We start from the raw sequence: 20,345 nt of genomic DNA, 5'->3' as shown, positions 1-20,345 counted from the left end.
TTTCCCATGACAACATCTTTGCAAAAGAAATGGTACAGCTTAACTTATCCCAGAACTGATTAATACTTTGCATAGCTACGGACGATACAAAAGAAACAAAGACATAGGTGTCTTTTTCCTTATTTATTTTGTATAAAAATGAATCAACTTCTCACCAAATGGCAAGCAAGGTGTCAGAAAGAAACTACAGTAGGATTTGCTACAGAAGGCAGTAGGTGTTCTCCTGAATGAGAAAGAGGGCTCATTAACGTGGAGGGTAACTCATTCAGAGTGAAAATGAAATGGCCATGGCCACTTTTATAATACACGTTTTATAAGCCACGTTGGCTGATGTAACCACAACAGACCCACAAAAAACAACTGAGTATTAGTGAAACCAAAATTTTCCTCATAGGAGCCAATTTCCATGGCATCTCACTGCAGCAAGATTCCATGTAGAGATCATAAATCATATTTATATCCAATCAATTTGAGGGCCTGGACAATAAGAATTCAGGGGAAAATATCTCCTGGGTATCCTCACTGTCAAAACTGTAATGGCAGGTTAAATCAGAGTAAGACTAACTACTGTGTGTGAGTGAAACACTGGTTGAAGTTATGATAAACCCTAAATTTTTTAGTTTGGTATAAACTGAAATAGATTGTCAGATCCAGGGTCAGCATCCTTGTCTTTGACTTTTTCCTCTTAAAGATCTCTTGGTTTAGAAGTCAGCTTGGGCCCTCCCTCTCCAAGCTTGAAGCAGAGGCTCGTTAACTCCTTCTATCCTGGCGTTTCCACATCACTGCTCACTCCCCAACCCCTCGGTGGCCAGACCTGACGGGACAGCTCTGGAACAGGCGAAAAATGTAAGGGAGAGTTCCTCTCTCCACTTGGCCGTTTCCCAAGAGATGGTGTTTCACTACGTCTGAAAACATCATGAGCTCGGGAGTCACGCCAACTTAGCTTCCAATCTCAGCTCCCCCTCTTAGGCGCCGGGTGACTCAGGTGAGTTATTTGATGTCTCTGATCCTAGATCCCTAGTTGGTTAGTAAGAATATTATCACCCATGTCAAATGAAGGCCACTGAGATGCACATGAACTTATCTACAAAACAGAAACAGACTCACAGACGTAGAGACCAGACCTGTGGTTGCCAAGGGCAAGGGGGTTGGGGGAGGGGAGGATTGGGAGTTTGGGATTAGCAGATGCAAATTATTATATATAGGATAGATAAACAACAAGGTTCTACTGTATAGCCCTGGGAACTATAGTCGATATCCTGTAATAAATCATAATGGAAAAGAATATGAAAAAGAAGATATTTATGTATAACTGAATCACTTTGCTGTACAGCAGAAATTAACATTGTAAATCAACTATACTTCAATAAAATACATTTTTTTTAAAATGAAGGTCATTGAGAGGATTAATAGTGCCTTTTATGCACAGGCTTTGTTTTAATAGCTTGATGGATATCAAGCCATTTAATCCCCATGATGATCTTATAAGGTAGGTGAAGAAACTGAGACACAGAAAAATTACCTTGTTGAAAGTCACAATGCTATTAGGTGGCAGAACTGGGATTTGAAGGCATGACATGTCTCCAGAGTCCTGGCTCTATACTCTGCCCCACTGCCTCACACTGACACGCACAAAGCACTTAGCTGGTGCCCGGCACAAAACAGATGCTGGAAAATGTTACTTCACACTGTTGTTGCTGTGGTTATGGCCATCAGAGTCTTCCTTGGTGTCATTCTTTATGGCAAAGAAAAGAAAATTTGAAGGGAACATAAACAGATGGATAGATGGATGGAGAAGTGGAGAGATGAATGTTACATAAATAGATTACATTTGAAATTCTTATTTGTATAGCTGGATCTTGCTCTACCTGGAGATTAGATGACAGTGATGGGAAAGAAAATATAAGGTGGAACATTTAAAGACGGCTTTAGAAATGAGATCAACCTTGGACATCAGCTAAGTCATCTTTCCAACCAACGCCCAGGTGTCCTCATTATCTTTCCTGCAGAAGTCCCCCAGCCACCACTCTGCACACGCATGGTGAGGGGTGCTAACTGCCTCTCCGGGCGGGCTTTCCATCGTGGGAGAGCTCAGACAGTCAGAATGGTCTTCTTTGTAATCCACTAGAAGCCACCTCCCTAAAATGTCTATTGTTGTTCCAGGTTCCACCATCTTCTTGATGATTTCAGAGGTATCTGGCAATGGTGACCACGTATACACTACTTCCAGTTGGGGCAGATGACACGGGTTTACCAAGAGCAACAGGAGGCTGGCAAAGCCAGGGTCACTGAAAAGAATGGATTGAGGGTCCGGGATGGACGTGAGGTGAGTGCAGGTGGCCGGTGAAGGCATGGCAATGACCAGGAATCGGGTGGTGAAGGTGAGACGGAAAGAGGGGAGAGGTCTGGGAGAGAGAGGTGAGGGGCCCCAAGGAGAGACCGTGTCGGGATGACGCCCACAGTTCACCAGGCTGTTTGCTTGCTCACATGGAACCTTGAATGGGGACTCCTGGTTAAAGATGAGGAGGGCCTTTCAAGGACTACAAGCTGCCTACACTGAGATGGACGACTTATTGGTTCCCTGGAGCTGTTGTAACAGAGTCTCACAAACCAGGTGGCTCAGGACAACAGAAACGCCTTGTGTCACAGAAGAAGTCTGGATCAAGAGGTGGGAAGCCATGCAGGGGGGTTAAGACCCTCAGGAGCATCCTTCAGGCAGTGAGGGCTCGGAGTTGCAGATGAATGGTCCAGGGTAAGAGAGACAGAGGGCTGGAGGGTTTGCAGTTTTACACGGGGAATCTTGGGACTCTAGAACCAACTAGAGGATGCACAGTTTGGGCACACGGGTCTCCAGCAGAAGCTCTCGAACTATTAGGCATCAGAGGGACCAGAATGACTTCAAGTCATGTTAAGATGCAGATTCCCAGCACTACTCTCAGATTCTGATTCCGAACAAATGGATTAAGGTGCTGTATTGGTTTCCTAGGACTGCCTCATTAACAAAGTACCACAAACCAGGTGGCTTCAAAGAACAGAAATGTATTCTCTCCCACTTCTGGAGGCCAGAGTCTAAAGGCAAGGTGTCCACGGGGTTGGTTCCTTCTGAGGACCATGAAGGAGAATCTGCCCCATACCTCTCTCCCAGCTTCTGGTGTTGCCAGCAATCTTTGGCATTTCTTGGCTTGTAGAGACATCACTAGTCTTTACCTCTGTCTTCACATGATGTTCCTCCTTTCTGTTTCTGTGTCCAAATTTCCCTCTTATAAGGACACCAGTCATACTGGCATCTTAATTGTATCTGTAAAGATTCTATTTCCAAATAAAGTCATATTCACTGGTGCTGGGGTTTAGGACTTCAATATATCTTTTTGCAAGGACACAATTCAAGCTCTAACAGCAGCCTCCCAAGAATGGAAGCCCTTCACTGTCAATGAGATATCCAAGTAGAAATGGGTTGACCATCTGTTGGGTGTACTAGAGACAATGGAATGGAGAAGGACCCCATGGTCCTTGCCCTCTACCTGCCTCTTGTCTATAGAAAAAGTTTAGCCAAAGAATAAAATTAATCAGAGAGGGCTTCCCTGGTGGCACAGTGATTGAGAGTCCGCCTGCCGATGCAGGGGACACGGGTTCGTGCCCCAGTACGGGAAGATCCCACGTGCCGCAGAGTGGCTGGGCCCGTGAGTCATGGCCGCTGAGCCTGCGCGTCCGGAGCCTGTGCTCCACAACAGGAGAGGCCACGACAGTGAGTGGCCCGCGTACCGCAAAAACAAACAAACAAACAAACAAAAATTAATCAGAGAGTGAGAAAATGCAGAAGCAAAGGAAAACAGTCAAACACGACCAAATAACAATAGTTCAGTCATTAAGCAAAGTCAAGGACTTTTAGTTCTTCTTCAAGGGCTATAGATAATATTCTGAGCCATGGCCATATCCTCTGAGCTGTTCTGTAGATACTGAAACCCCCGCCAGGTGGAAGAAGTTAACTACATGGTAATCAGACTGTAGCCATGACATAAGCCGCCACAATTCTGAGAACTAGCCTCAAAGAAATGGGAACAAACTGACCCAGAAACTGAAGATTAACTGTACTTAAAACAATCAAGATGACGCTGATCAGACCCCTGCATGACCAATTTCCAGATGACTGTCAGAGCTGACTGTGCTGCTTCTGCATGTAGCCCCCTCCCTCCACTTACACACCCCTGAAAATTCCCTTCAAAAGCTCTTGTCCACTGATTATCAGGGGAGAGTTGGCCTTTGGACACGAGTCTGCCTTCTCCCCCAGTTGCTGGCCTCCAAAATAAACGAAACTTTCCTTTCCACCAACCTTGCCTCTTGAGTATTGGCTTTCAAGCAGCGAGTAGCCAACCTAACTTTTGGTAACAAGAATACTTTTTCCCTGGCCAAGAATTTAGACCAGATGGCCTCTAAGATCCTTTGCAGCATCAAAACTCTAAGACTCTATCCTCCCAGGAAAGTAGAAATCACTTTATATTTGATGTTAGCTAACAGATGATCAGCAATTTGTGAAAATGGTTTTCATACCACATCTATCCTTTCACTAGTTTATAAGGGTGTACTCTTACATAACCAAGAAAAGCTTATTTTCCCACTCATTGATGCATACATATAAAATGTGCCCTTTGTTGCTCATTTAACCTTCACCACATCCCAACATATCATGACAACCACCTCCAAGGTGTGCCATCCTGGCAGCCCCTCATGAGCTCAGCCACCACTGTTTCAGGAGGTGAACGAATTTCTGGGCTTTTTATTGTCGCACTTGCACAGAGTTAACGATTTTTCACTTTACGTGCACTGGACACGATCACAGCATTAATCCTATTCTTGTTCACTCGTTCACCAGCATTTACTGAGCACTCGGGGTGACTTGTCCACTTCTCGGGACTGGTGCTGATTACAGGGCAGACACGTGCTAAGGACAAGGAGATAAAGCTTCCCGGTGCCCAGCACGGTGTGGAATCATATATTTTTCCATGTGGTCCTCTGCTGATTGTCTGTCTCCCTCAGTAGACTATAAGCCCCGAGGGCCAGGACCCTGCCTGTTGAGCTCACCCTTGCATTTCCAGCCCCTTGCCACCTACTGTAGACTGAACGACTCATGCGTGGGCAGTGGAATAAGGAGTCAGGAGTCACCGAGGAAATGCTGGCCATTTTTGCAAAATCCATGAAACTGAGCCATAGAAAGAAACCATGGGGTTCAGTGGGCAGAATAGAGCCAAGAGCTAAAATGACTGGAAACAGGTGAATCACTTACTGTGAGCCAGGCATCGCCACGCTCAGGTCTGGGTGTGTGGGAGCTCATTAAACCTTCACCATCCCCGTGTTCAGATGAGGACACTGACACACAGGAAGGTTATGGGTTGTGGTCAAGGTCATTAAATGATTAAATGGCGGAGCCAGGAGTGGGGAAGAACCTTGCAACTCAAGCAGTCCTGCGCTAAGCCCAGGCGACCTCCTCTGCTAACCAGACAAGAAAACACAACTACACCTTCAACGTATGAAAAGTTGTCCAACCTCACACATTATAAGAAAAGTGAAAAATTAGAGCTCCAGGGAGGTGCAATGGTTTCCTATCAGACCGACACAGGTAGAAAGATCAGCTGCCCCTATGACTAGGGTGTGGGAAAGAGAGGATCTCAAACACTGGGGGTGGCAAACGGGTCTGGTCTCTATGGTGGGCAATACCTATTTTTAAAAATACACACTAATGCAGCAACTTGACTTTGAAGAATTCATGCTACAGATGACCTTGCACACGTGCATCAAGACGTCTGTGCCGGACAGGCACCGCAGCACTGTGGGAGGGTGTGGTTAAGATGGTAGGCTCTGGGGGCTTCCCTGGTGGCGCAGTGGTTGAGAGTCCGCCTGCCGATGCAGGGGACACGGGTTCGTGCCCCGGTCCGGGAGGATCCCACATGCCGCGGAGCGGCTGGGCCCATGAGCCATGGCCGCAGAGCCTGCGTGTCCAGAGCCCGTGCTCCGCAATGGGAGAGGCCACAGCAGTGATAGGCCCGCGTACCGGACGCATGTCCTGACCACACCTCCTACTTGCCTTGTGACCTCTGGAAAGTGACTTAAACTCTCTGGGCTTTAGTTTCCTCATCTGTAAACAGTACTTAGCTCAGAGGCTGCTCTGAAGGGTAAATATGTTAATGTCAATGTCAATAAAAAAACCAGATCAGTGTCTCATTCGTATTAAATTCTCCAAAAATTCAGTTATGATTACTGTTATTGGAATATTATGCAGCCACTTAAAAGAGCAAGGTCGCTGTGTAGGTATAGATCTCCAAGACTGCTGCAAAGTGGGAGAAAAGGGAGCAAAACAGTGGGTAAAGTATGTGATTATTTTGCATTTTAATAAAGGAGTATATGTGTAAATATACATATAGTCATCAATGATCTCCAAAGGGTACATGACATGGGTAATAGACTGCCTTTGCCTCTAGGGATGACAACCAGAGTGCAGGTGATGAGAAGACAATTTGGTTTTTACAGTATGGCCTCTTCTGTCATTCTAGTTCTTGGCCATGTTCATTAGTTACTATTCAAAAAACTGAGTACAGAAACAGAAAAAAAGCAAACATGGGTGTTATCAGAGTCAGGGACTACGTGTCCCTGCAGGACAGAATGAATTTCTGGGTCGCTTCTGACAACCTCTCTTCTGGCCGCTCTCTGTGGCTGGTGCCAGACCAATGTGGGTAGTGATGTCAAGATGGTGGCCAAGGCCAGGGCCTCAGAAGTCGGCTAGAAGCACCACCACACCCAGAGCACCCAGCCCTACCTGCCAGCACACACAAACTTCCATGAACTAGTGTCCATCACTGCAGCTGACTGATGGCCTGTGCTGGGGAGGGGCCATGTGCCTTTTCCCCCTGCTTACGGCCCTTCCACGTGGAGAAGATCTGGGAGCGGAAGTGACGGAGGACCGAAGCAGGAATCCCCTGCAGTCAGTTTTAGGGAGAGGCCTGCAGTGGGGCTGGCTATGCTTCCAGATAAAGGCGCATCCTCCAGCCTAGCTCTTCTAAGCAATAAAAGTGATGGGTGATTTTTCTGGCTGGACTGGACAACATGCCTGATGTATGTCTTATCTCCCAATTGGCTCAGAACTCAAGGCGGTGGGAGATGGGAGCTGTTTACTGACCCCTCAGACACGCCCAACTGTTGAGATGATTCCTGTTATGTCTAAGAAACTCCTAAGAGGATGCACGAACCTTGTGATTTGGAAGGGGTGTTGTGAGGAAGGGGAGATGCTGAGTCAGACAGCACACCCATCACAGCCTGCAGTTGTTAAATGGACCATTTGTAACTCCTTGGCACACAGCGGAGGGGCTGCAGTGGGGGTGAGGTGCTAGTCGACGATCATCCCAGCCTGCACCGCATCTCCCTGCACTGCATTTAGTCGTCTGGGTTGATTCTCCCCGTAGACGGCTGCATGTTGGGTCCTCACTTGGTCTGGCTTCCTCTCCAGCACCTCACCCAGCTCTGCGCCAAGCACTCAGCGGGAGCTTGGTAAACACTTGCCGAAAGAAGGTGTCTATGGGACACAGAACTTCTCCGACAAACACTTGGCTGCAAAGACGAGTGAGGGTCACCATGGAAACCAGAGTGGCACTGCTGCTGCTCTGCTCAGCAGCGGTCTCATTATGTCCCCATGAAAATCCCCCTCTGGCTGGTCGGGCACTGGTGGGACCCGGGGCAAGGCACAGGTGTGAAGACAGGGCTGCTTTCTGCCTCAGTCGGCCTGTGTAGCAAGATGCTTGGCCATTTGATGCTCTAGGTGAACTTGCTCCTTCCAGAAAGCCAGGAACGGCCTAGGCTTGGGTTATTTTCTTAAGAGCCCATTCACTTCCTGACAATGTCTCAATGACCCTTCAACATCCAGTGCGAATTTCACCCACTCATTCATTCACAAGACGATGGCTGATGCTTACCTAGTACCACCAGACTGGTTCCCTCCGAGGGCTCAGGGTCTAATGTGGAAACAGACACACAATATGGGCATCACAAAACCATGTGGTGAGGGCCAGACGGGGGCCCAGGGGTGGGAGCACGGGTGACTCTTGTTTGTGTCCCCACCATGTGGCACGGTATCTGACACATACTAGATGCTTAATCAATACACGAAGAAAAAAAAAAATGAAGGAAGAAAAAGGAAAGAAGGAAGGGAGGGGGGAAGGAGAGGAAGGGAGGGGGGAGGGGAGGAGAGGGAAGGGAAAGAGGTATCCTCAAAGTCATTTAGAATTTGGGAAGAAAAGAGGAGGGAGTTATTTACTGGCCTCCTAAAACCCACCACGACCCCACTAGTCTCCAGTGGGACATCCGGCCCCAGGCGACGAGGTGCGATTCTTCAAGGCCGTAAGTATTTTCTGAACCCCTGCCACCTGCAAGCTGCCACTTCTATCCCAATCCCACTGAGGGAAGTGGGGAAGCTGTACCATGAGGGGGAAGGCTGCCCCCACCTGGATCAGGACCCTTTTGCCTCCTGGGAAGTCTCCTTTTGCTTATTTTGAGAAGACTCCATCAAATGCTTTGTAGACAATGAGGAAGCACTAGAGGGTACCCAGCCTTGGTGTCCGAAGAGTCACATTTGAGCCCTGGACCAACTACTTCTTAATAGAGAGAAGACCGTTTCCAACAATGCTTGTCTGAAGAGAACCCTCAGGAACATTCCAGAAACAATGTTGAAACCCCCAACCCACAGACCCCCTCCTCTCACTTCTTCATGAGACCCCTCAAGTCTCCACTCCCGTCCTCATTCTTTTGAGATTTCATGATCATTTGCTGGAATAATGGCCACCCAAAGATATCGGGTCCTAATCCCTGGAATCTGTAAATGTGGCCTTATTTGAAAAAAGGATCTTTGCAGATGTAAGTGAATAATCACGACTGGGGAGACCACCCTGGATTATCTGGTGAGCCCTCAATCCAATCACGAGTGTCTTCCTAGGAAGAGGCAGAGGGATTGGATACATACTGAAGAGGAGGAGGCCACGTGGGGGAGAGATTGGAGTGATACAGCCACAAGTGAAGGACTGCTGGCTGCCCCCTGATGCTGGAAGAGGCAGGAATGACTCTCCCCAGGATTATCTGCAGGGAATGCAACCCTTCAACACCTTGACTTCAGCCCGGTGAAACCGACCTTGGATTTCCGGTCTCCAGAACTGTGGGACAATAAGTTTCTGCTGCTTGAAGCCATCGTTTATAGTGCTTTGTTAAAGCAGCCACAGGAGAATACCACACTCTCCTCGTCCCTCTCCTGCTCACCTGGAAAAGCCCTTTCTGTGCAGAGCAGGGGACCAGCCACTGTCCCAGCACTCTCTGAGGCAGGCACAGTTATCCCCATTTTATAGAAAAGGCAACCAGAGTCACACAACGGCAAGTGGCAAAACTCGGACCCCAACCAGGAGGCCTGGTTTCTCAGCCTGAGTTCCTAAACCCTGGGCTCTACAACCAACCTTCAGCTGTCTCTGCATCCACCCAGAGTGCTTTAAGCATTTCCCTCTCATGGGCCCATGTTCTCCTTAAGCTTCGGCTCCGTTTCTCTGCTCCCCTTCATAGCAAAGCACCTTGAAGGAGCTGCCCATACTTCTTGTCAGCATTCTACTCACTCTGTTCTGGTTTTCTGCCCCTGCCTCTCCCCGAGAGCTGCTCTGATCTTCAATGGTATCCCAGTAGCTGAAAGCAAGACACTTGACTGAACTCCAGGCAATATCAGACATGGTCAGTCACCCCTTTTTTCTAGGACCCCTTTTCTCTTGACTTTCCAGACCTCCTTGTTCTCCTGGGTTCCTCTTACTTTTCTCACTTCTAAATGCTGGCATTCCTTAGGGGATCGTCCTGGTTCCCTTCCTTCCCTGTCCTCTCCCATAAGTTCCCCCATGAACCCCCATCTCTACCTAGCACCTCCATCCAGACTTTCAGCCAATAACAGACCTACACAGCTGACTGCCCACCTGACACCTCCATCTGGGTGTCTCAAAGGCATCTTTCAGTCACCATGTCCAAAACTGACTTCCAATCTTTTCCTCAAAATGCAATCCTGCCCTCTCCTTCCTCATCTTAGGAAATAGCACCACATTCTCCCAGTTTGTCAGGCTGAAACTTCGGCATCATCCTTGATGGCTCCTTCTCCCTCAAACCCCATTCTCAATCCATCATCAGGTCCTGCTGAGTCTCCCTCATCATTCCTCAATTCCACAAGTATATATGGAACCTGTAGGATGGACATCGGACAGACCTACATCCTAGGGGTTCTAGTTTGAGTAGCCTTGCACCTTCTAATCTTTGCCATCAAATTAACCAACAGTGATTGTAAAAAGCATCATATGGTTGGTACATAAAAAACTACTCAATGCCGGCAGACCTTGTTTTATTGGGCTCTGCTTTACTGAACTTCACAGCTACAGTATTTTTTACAAATTGAAGGTTTGTGGCAACCCTGTGCTGAGCAAGTCTGTCGGTGCTATTTTTCTAACGTCATTTGCTCACTTCCTGTCTCTGTGTCGCATTTTGGCATTCTCACAATATGTCCGATTTTTTCATCATTATGTTTGTTAAGGTGACCTGTGATCAGTGATCTCTGATGATACTATTGTAATTGTTTTGGGGCGCCATGAACAGTGCCCATACAAGATGGCAAACTTAACCAATACCATGTGTGTTCTGACTGCTCCACAAACTGGCCATTCCCTCATCTCTCCCTCTCTTCCGTCCTCCTTATTCCCTGAGACACAACAATATTGAAATGAGGCCAATTAATAACCTGTAACAGGGAAGAGCCAATTTTGACTCCACGTTGGATCCTTTTCTTTGACTTTAGCCTTTGCTTTTTGTTGCTTTTGTTATTATAATCATACATAATGGCCTGCTTCAGGGAACCCTACCCACCTGTGGATGGCTGCAAGAAAGAAGAAATTAACACATCCCCTCCCCACTCCCCTAGGCTGGCCATTCCAGGAGATGTTTTGCAAGACTGATGGCCCTTTTTACTTTACTTCCTCTCCACCTCTCCCTCTCTATTCTGCCCTTTTACTTTACCTCCCTCTCTGATTCTGTAAAAGAAACTGGCATCCAGACCCCTACGAAATGGTTTTTTGGGGGACCCTAGTCCACCATCATCTCGGTTTGCCGGTTTTCCGAATAAAGTCATGCTCCTTGCCTCAACACCTCGTCTCCAATTTATTGACCTGTTGTATTGGCAATAAAGTATTTTTAAATTAAGGTATGTGCATTGTTTTCTTAGACATAATGCTATTGTACATTTAATAGACTACAGTATAATGTAAACATAACTTTTACACGCACTGGGAAACCAAAAAATTCATGGAACTCGCTTTACCGCGGTGGCCTGGAACAGAACCTGCAGTATCTCCCAGGTATGCCTAGACACATGTTTAAAAACCTCAGTTTTACAAATACTCTGAACACCCACTTGGTACTGATGCCAAAAGCTCAGCCTCTCAGCACAGGTGTCGAATCAAGTCTTGGAAACAGAGTTTTGGGTGAAGTAGAAAAGAATAGCTTTATTGTTTTGCCAGGCAAAGGGGAACACTGCAGGTCCCTGACCTTGAAAACTATGTGTCCCAACCCAGGAGGATTTGCAGGTCCCTGATCTTGAAAACTATGTGTCCCAACCCAAGAGGATTTGATGGGGAGTTTTATAGCAACGGTTCAAGGGTGGGGTTGCTGATAAGATTAGGATGTATGCTTGGCCTGCACCTCTAATCTGGTCTCAGGTAATCTTCTCGATGAGCTTCTCTGGTTCCTTTAATGTAGCCTCAGGTGGTCCTTCTCCTATGAAGAACGTGGACATCTTAAAGAGCTTAAAGGCACTGCTATGTGTATCCCTTGAGTTGGAACCAGGACCCTGCCCCAAGGCTGCACTACTGTTTCTTGGCTGCCCCTCCCTTGTCTTCGCATCCCTTCCCTTTGTGGATTAGCAACTGTTCGAATCTGCCCTTTGGAGCTCAGGGAAGGTCATGGAGGTTAGAGTCAAGAAATGGGACATAAAGACTTCTGTGCCAGGAGCCCCACAGGGTCTTGCTCGATTTCAGTACAAAACATGATTCTGAGGCAGTTTAGAAGGTAATGTCGGTAGCATCGAAAGATAACAGTAAGCTTCCTTTTAATAACAAAGGAAATAAACGCAGACCTGGACTTACTAGCTACTCCTATTTTTCTTTGCCTCTCTAGAAAAACCTAAGCTCAGTCTTTAAAAAGCTGTTCTGTCAATAGAACGGTGGATTTGAAAGCACTCAGGCCTGGACAAAATCTATCACCACTTGTGTGACCTCAGGCAAAACCAATAAACCTTCCCGAACGTCAGCTTCCTTTGTTAGAGTTGCTATGAGGATGAAGTAAGGGCATGGGTGTGAGATGCTTGGTGGTGGTCAGAGCCAGAGCAAGGCTGGAGCTAAAACCCTGTGGGCACACTATGCTTCCAGAAGCTTCCAGGACCAGCAAGTCGTGGTCATTTCCTCCTTTCTCCTGTCCCAGCATGACTGGGGCTGAGCCACCTCCATTATAACCATAGCTGGGGAGCCTGATTAATATCAAAGGAAATATTCCTTCCTCAAATGCTCTGTGTAGGAGGCAGCCTATGAATAAACAATGTAAAAGATAAACAACAAAGCAAACCAAGGAAATGCTCTTTGTCAAAAATAAATCAGCAATATAGGGCAAAGTTATGGCTCTGATGGGTCTCGGAAATGAGGTGGCAATCAAATCACAGGCCTATTTAGAATCCCAGCTAAACCTCAGGTAAGAATTACAAATGGGATAAATGATTTGCTGGAGAAAAACTCTATTTTTAGTGGGGAGACTATCACAGATTCCCATGCATATTAATCCCCTGACATTCTGAGTGACATTTTTCTTTCTGGGAGTTTCTACGCCTGACATAAATCAAGATGGAAAGATTAAAAGTAATTGGCAATGTTACGATTTTTAAAATAATCACCAGGTCCCAAAATGAGCGTCCAACCACAGTGCTTTAAACAGACCTGGCATGCAGTAAATATTGAGTGTCAGGATGGGGAGGGAGGGCAGAGAGATGGGAGAGGAAGCGAGGAGAAAATTTAGTTCTCTAGGTGAGGATTTTCAGGTCATGCTTGATAATCAATGTTAAACACTCCTCAGACAAAATAAGATCAGTTCCCAAGAAGAAATAAATATAAAAGTCCAGAGCTACTAAGTAATTTACAAGAATAAAATCTTGGTGAACCCCAATATCCCTATTGCATTCACACACCAGGATCAGCAAATTGCAGCAGCTGAGAATAATCTCATAAAATATAGGGATAAAGGAAGACTTTATCCCTATATTTAGTGTTAGCTTTTCATAGGCTAACACGTCTTGAATCTAAAACAAAACCGGGATGATCAATACTTTCCTATTTTATAGTACTAATGACACCGAGCAAGACCCTATGGTGCTCCTGGGCAAAAAGCCTTTCTGTGTCCCCCATTTCTTGATCACAGGAAATAGGTTTCATTCAGCCTCTATGACCTTCCCTGGGTACCAAAGGGCAGGTTCAAACAGATGTTAATTAGGGAAAGGAGAGGATACTAGACAAGGGAGGAACAGTCAAGAAATAGTGCAGCCTTGGGGCAGGGTGCCGGTTCCCCCTCAAGGGATACACATAACAGTTCTGCAGATACTGAGACCCCCACCAGGTGGGAGAAATTAACTGTGTGCTGCCCACAAGCCCGTAGACCCCAGGCCGGTTGGAACCAGAAGGTTGGTGATGCTGACTCCCGCTTACCTCACCACCAACCAATCAGAAGAATGTCCACGAGCTGAACACGCCCTGTTTGAACTATTACTATAAAACTTCTCCCTACCCGCTCCAGGTTGGCACACACAGTTTTGAGGGCAATATCCCACTGTGGCCCCCTTTGCCTGGCAAAGAAATAAAGCTATTCTTTTCTACTTCACCCACAACTCTGTCTCCAAGATTTAATTTGGTGTCAGCGTACAAAAACTGGATTTGGCTTCATTAATTAGGTCAGAAGGTGACAGAGTCTGATCTACTCGCAAAATGAAACATCTAAGTGCTGATCACACAAGCCAAATCATTTTACTCTACTCATTTTCAAGTTTTGGAAGAAAACAGACTTTTAGTTACAAAATACATTGATAATCACCTGCTCGTACCACTTAATATAATTAGAGATATTTACGAATCACTGCCATAACCACCCTCCTTCTCCCCACTGCCTGTCCTCCCTCTGCTCTCTCAGACAGTGTGGAGGATTTTAATTTGTCGCCCTTGGCATTCTGATGAGGGAATTCAGCTAAAATGAAGGCTCACAACTGAATGGCTGCACGACCATGACACCCAGCAATGGATTAACAGGCCCAGTTCCCAGCTGGGTGCCAGGTCAGCCCAGCACTCACGAAGCTGATGGCCTGGCCCTGCACCGAGGCACTCACTCAGCTGGGAAGGAGCTGCCTTTCAAGCGGGAGGAAAGCCCCTCTCTGCTTAGAATACCCTCAGCCCACAAAGTGCTGTGAGTCAGACGCAACAGAGTTCTCCTCTCGGGCCGATAAGCGGTCCCTCTATAGACGAGGAGGCCACACTCGCTGTTTCTGATTCTATCTTGGGTCCATGTCTATTCACCATCAGGTTCCATGGAGAGAGGATCACACAGATGCTCAGTTTTGCCTCTGAGCTTGTAACAGAGCAGGACCCTATGGGGCCTTCCTGGGACAGACCCCTCCCCCATATCCTCTGCTGTAGCTCCTCTCCGAAGGACCTAGAAAACAGTATCGGATGCACATTTCTTGAGCTGTTTTACAGATGCTAAAACGCCTACCAAATGGAAGAAATAAACTACTTGAGCATGTAGCCCCCCCCCCCCCCACCTACTGGTGCCTGAGGACTGATAACGTTAACTCTTGTGACTCCACCCTGTTACCTCACCATCAACCAATCAGAGAACAGTGCAGGAGCTGATCACATACCCTGGGACACTCCTCTCTCACCTGGCCTTTAAAAATGCCTTGCTGATGGACTCAGTGCCCTGTGGTGACCTAAGGGGGAAGGAAATCTAAATAAGAATGGATATATATATATATGTATAACTGATTCACATTGCTGTACAGCAGAAACTAATACAACATTGTGAAGCAACTATACTCCAATAAAAATTTTTTAAAATGCTTTGCTGAAAACTATTATATATAGAATGGATGAACAACAAGGTCCTACTGTATAGCACAGGGAACTATATTCAGTATCTAGCGATAAACCATAATGAAAAAGAATATGGAAAAGAATGTATTTATGTATAACTGAATCACTCTGATGTACAGTAGAAATTAACACAACACTGTAAATCAACTATACTTCAATAAAATAAAAGTTAAAGAATTCTTTGATGAAACCTACCCGGGAGTTCGGGGTTTTAAGCTCCAGCTGCCCTGAACTCCTTGCTTGGCGCCCTGCAATCAAGCTATACTTTCCTTCACCACAAGCAGGTGTCAGCAGATTGGCTTTACTGCAAACAGGGGAGTTTGGTTCGGTGACAAGCTCTTCCATTTTCGGTTCTATCTGCAATGTTCTTGAGAAAGACTCAAGAAAGTGCTGATCATCTTGAACATTTCTCTTCAGCATCTGCTAATCTCCCTTTAACTGAGATCCAGGCTTAGAGGCAACATTGCAGTGAAAACTCTACCATCATGTATCTTTCATATCAGTACACTTCACAGTATCCCAGGGCAGCAGGTTATGGTTTCTCCAGATGACAGATGAGGAAACTGAGGCTCAGGGAATATTTGTAAAGTATCATGTGCTCAATATTAAATTCTGAGAGAGCTCGAGACCTGTTCTGTCACTTACTAGATGTGTGACTATGGATAAACCTCTTTACTTAGCCATGCATCAGGTTCTTCAACTATCAACTACTAAAAATAAGATGCCCTAAAGAGCATCAGGATGAGGACCAAATTAACTAAGGCCTGGGAGAGAGACTGTACATGTTTATACACTACCCAAATATGAGTTATTATACAAGAATATAAGGCATTATAACTTATCAGTATGGTAATGACTCAAAATTCATAGAAATTACTCCCCAGTGGAAAATGGGCAGATGAAGCTATGCCTCTTGACTCTAGACTCAGAAAAAGGTTGCTGTACATGGAATCCAGTTTGAAGAGTTCCCACATGGTCCCAGTATTAATAATCAGCAGTCAAAAATGAACAAGAAAGCAAAGAAAGAAAAAATAAAAAGCTGATAAAACCAAATGAGAATCCAATCTCTTCAGATGGTATATTTGGCATACATAGATCTTCCAAAGACCTCTGCCCCAGATTCAGCATCTAACTACTGTCCTGAAAGTGAACCCCTCTCCTTCCTCCAATCTCCTGGACACTTCTGCAGCCTCTGGATCTACTGAGCATCTGGAACCGTTGGGTGGTCCCCCCCGCCTCAAACACAAATACATAAATAAACTAACAAACAAAACCCAGAACCCTGGGGAGTCATCCAAAAATGTTCCCTCCCCTTCAATGTCCAAACTGCACCCACCCTGTGCATACACACACAGTAAGGTAACAACGAGTTACCCAGTTCTGTAAGCTCTTCTCACTTGACCCTCTCCTCCTCAAGTCTACCGTTCCCACCCGACATCACACCTCAACATCTCCCGCAAAGTCTCCCTCACTCTCCCCTCTAAGCCATTGGCCATCTGCATTCAGAGTAGTCTTTTAAAACAAAATCTACCCGTGTTAATAAACCATTGCCTGGGTCTCCAATGCCTACTATGGAGCCCTGACATCCAGAGGTCTCTGTGACCCAGCTCCTCTTCTCCATCCTAAGCCATCACTTAAGCAAGTAAACCAAGGCCACATGGGGATACAGCCCAGATTTAAACCTGACTTAACTCCAGGGACCATGGTCTTAACCAATGCACTCAATAGTCCTATTGCTCTATGCTATTTTGAGCTTTGTCTGTTTCCACATCAATCTCCCTCCTAGGCTGCCACTGATAACAGGGACTGTATCTGGTTCATTGTGGAGAGTATGATTTACACAAAGAAGGATTCTGTTCCTACTAACGGCGGTCTAGGTAATTTTGACAAACTATCCCACTGAAAACAGTTAGAAAAGTTGGAAAAAAACAAAATCTGTTTGAAAGCATCTGAGAGCTAACAAGGCAGTGAGTAAATATGAGGCTAAGATCTAGGAGAATAAGGAAGCTCAGAGATGGCAGTCCCATATTTGGGGTCACTGTGTTCCTAAGAGCATCTTGTGGCTCTAGAAGAGGCAGCCCAGGGGCTGAAAAGCTGAGCAGAATTTCTGATGATGAAAACTGGAGTCCAAAGACTGCTGAGGAGATGTCACCATGATAAAATCCCTTAGCCTTTTGTTTAGTATTCATACCTTAGTAGTAAAGGACACCTGAAACAGATCAGCCCTTGGAGGAAATGAAGCCCAGCTTCGAATGAACTCAATTTCTGATGAGATTGAGGTAATCCATAATAAAACCCTTAGTTGCCTGGAGGAAGATAACATCATCCTAGTCCTCAAACTGTCTTCTCCATTTTCATTTACAATGTCTGGCACACAATCAAAACTACCTAGGCATACAAGGAGACAGGAAAATAGGATCATAAACTAAGAGGAACAAGAGGTAATAGACACAGGACAGGGGTAAAGATAATGAAGTTTTCAGACAGAGACTTAATAATTATACTTAGTATCTTCAGGAAATAAAAGATAAGACTGAGAATCTTAGCAACAACTGAAAAAAGGGAACATATAAAGAAGTCACCTGCCAATATCTGTGAAGTAAAAAAAGGAAAGGCCAAATTGATGAAACTTACTGAGTTACAGTCAGCCAGCAGACTGTGTCCATTGCCTGGCCAGGAGAAATCGTGGTCAGTGCAGCACCCTGATTAAGGGCATGTACCTTGGAGCCACAGCAAGTGGGTTTGAAACCTGCCCCTCTCATTTACTAGTGTGTGCCCTAGGGCAAGCTTTTTAACCTTAAGTCCTCACCTGTAAGATGGTAAAAACATCAATGCCTGCTTCCTAGGGTTGTTGAGAGGATTATACATATTTGCAAAGTTCTTAGAACCATGTCTGGCTCTACGTTCTATTACTCATACATAGAACATTATAAGTATTTGTTAAATAAATAAAAATAAATGGGTGGACTGGAGGACATCAGCATCATGGTGGAGTGAGACACTCTCTTTGTCTCCCCTTCAATCAGTAACCAGTAAAGCACCCACAATGCAACAAAGGTGCCTCTGCCCGACAGGATGCCAGAGAATTCCACACATTTGTACATCTAAAGGTGAGCAGACTGGAACACACAGAGCGGGCAGAACTGGGGGAACAGCAGGACTGGTGCCTGCAGTCCTGGCCCCCCAAGCCATGGCAGATGAACCCACAGCCCCAGAGATCCCAGTAGCAGCAGGGGGAAGAAGCACACAAGACTGACATCCTGGCCGCAGCAGCGCCCATGGCCATAGGTAAGTGGGCAGCAGTGGCAGTGGGGTCTGGGACCCCGTCCCTCCAGCCACTGAGGCACCCATGACTCTGACCCCTCAACCCCCTAGCCCCCAGCAGCAGAGCTCATGAACTGTGCAACACTGGACAAGGCAGAGGTGCCTGTATGAATCCAGCTCCCCTCCACTACCCCTTGTGGTGGCAGAGCCTGCAACTCAAGGATTCCCAGACGCGGCAGAAAAGCCTTTCCTCCTGGTGCCGCAGGTAGCAATGCCAGTGACCGTGGCAACAGCAAGGCACCCACAAACCCGGAGACACAAGAAATGATAAGGAAGACATGGAGCCACACCTCTGACAGAAGCAGTGGAGGATGAAAAGTGCCAACTCTCAGATCTAACTAGAGGCAGCTCAGAATCAAGCACAAAGGTGTTTGCTACTTCAGATGCACTGGCAGGGGAACAACTCATCAAGCACCATGAAGAACCACAGTAACACTGCACCACAAAAAGAAAATGACAATCTCCAGAAACCAAACTTAAAGTCACGGAATACCGGGATCTAACATATAAAGAAGTCAAAATAGCTGTCATGAAGAAACTCAGTGAGCTATAAGAAAACTCAGAAAAGCAGCTCAATGGGCTGAGAAATAAAATGAATGAATAGAAGGAATGCTTTACCAAAGAAATTGAAACTCAAAACAAGAATCAAACAGAAATTCTAGAGCTGAAGAACTCATAAACAAGGTAAATAATGCATTAGAATGTTTTGGAAATAGAGCAGCCCATATGGAGGAGAGAATTAGTGAGCTCAAAAATAGAAATCTAGAAAGATACAAGTAGAAGAGGAAAGAGAAATCAGATGTTAAAAAAACAGGGAAATTCTATGAGAGCTATTCAACTCATTTAGGAAGGGTAACATTAAGGTAATGAGTATTCCAGGGAAGAGAGGGAGAAAAGAACAGAGAGTTTATTTAAAGAAATGATAACTGAGAATTCACAAAGTTGGGAAAGGAACTGGATAAACAAGTCTGTGAAGCTAAGAGAACACCTAATTACCTCAAGGCAAAAAGACCCTCTCCAAGACACACTATACTAAAATTGTCAAAAGTCAATGACAAGGAAAGAATTTTAAAGGCAGCCAGAGAAAAAGGTTCCTACAAAGGAATCACCATTAGGCTATCACCAGATTTCTCCACAGAAGCTTTATGGGCCAGGAGGGAGCAGAATGACATTCTCAAAATACTGAAAGATAAAAACTGTCACCCAATAATATTCTATCCAGCAAAGTTATCATTCAGATATGAAGGAGAAATAAAGGTTTTCCCAGACAACAACAGCTGAGGGAGTTCATCACCACTAGACCTGTCTTACAAGAAATGTTGAAAGGAGCCCTTTGATCAGAAACAAAAAGGCAAAGTACCCCAAGGTTTGAGTAAGGTGATAAACAGAATCAGAAAATTGTTACTCTTTCCCAGAATAGGTTTTACAGTATTTTATCATAGCATAAAGGTTAAAGGAGGGGGAAAAAGCAGAAAAAATAATGATAACTACTTCAGTTTGGTAACTCACAACATAAAAATGGATAATTTGAGAAAACAAAAACATAAAAGGGGAAGAGGAAAAAGATGGAACCCATAGAGTTGAACGAAGATAAGATGCCATCAGCATAAAAAGGACTATTTTATCTATGAAAAGTATTACACAAACCACAAAACATAAATCTAGGGCAGAGACATGAAAAATAAAAAGAGGAAACTGAGAAAAACATCAGAGAAAACCACCAAATCAAAATGGCAGACAGAAACATAGGGGGAAAGAAAACAGTGGAGAGACAGAGCAACCAGAAACAAAAGGTAA

At 45.6% G+C, this 20,345-nt stretch overlaps 1 protein-coding gene and 1 long non-coding RNA gene across 6 annotated transcripts in view; both read right to left on the bottom strand.

Moving 5' to 3' along the window:
* Positions 1-20,345, bottom strand: part of EVC2 (EvC ciliary complex subunit 2) — a 141,107-nt gene that overhangs the window by 73,778 nt on the left and 46,984 nt on the right. For 4 of the 5 annotated variants that reach the window (XM_067735496.1, XM_067735493.1, XM_067735492.1 and 1 more), the window contains one exon: positions 15,014-15,061. The exons of the other annotated variant lie outside the window; for it this stretch is intronic. In XM_067735496.1, coding sequence (XP_067591597.1) covers positions 15,014-15,061 — 48 coding nt within the window. The remainder of the gene's footprint in view (positions 1-15,013; positions 15,062-20,345) is intronic. 5 annotated transcript variants of the gene reach the window in all.
* Positions 1,286-8,097, bottom strand: LOC137223541 (uncharacterized). The gene is made up of 2 exons (XR_010942910.1): positions 7,959-8,097; positions 1,286-7,596 (listed from the first exon to the last, which is right to left on the bottom strand). It is a non-coding gene; the product is annotated as an uncharacterized lncRNA (long non-coding RNA).

The sequence above is a fragment of the Pseudorca crassidens genome, chromosome 4 (genome assembly GCF_039906515.1).
Source record: "Pseudorca crassidens isolate mPseCra1 chromosome 4, mPseCra1.hap1, whole genome shotgun sequence".
Classification (NCBI taxonomy): domain Eukaryota; kingdom Metazoa; phylum Chordata; class Mammalia; order Artiodactyla; family Delphinidae; genus Pseudorca; species Pseudorca crassidens.
The sequence above is the reverse complement of the archived record's forward strand: the minus strand, read 5'-3'. Positions and strand labels throughout refer to the sequence as shown.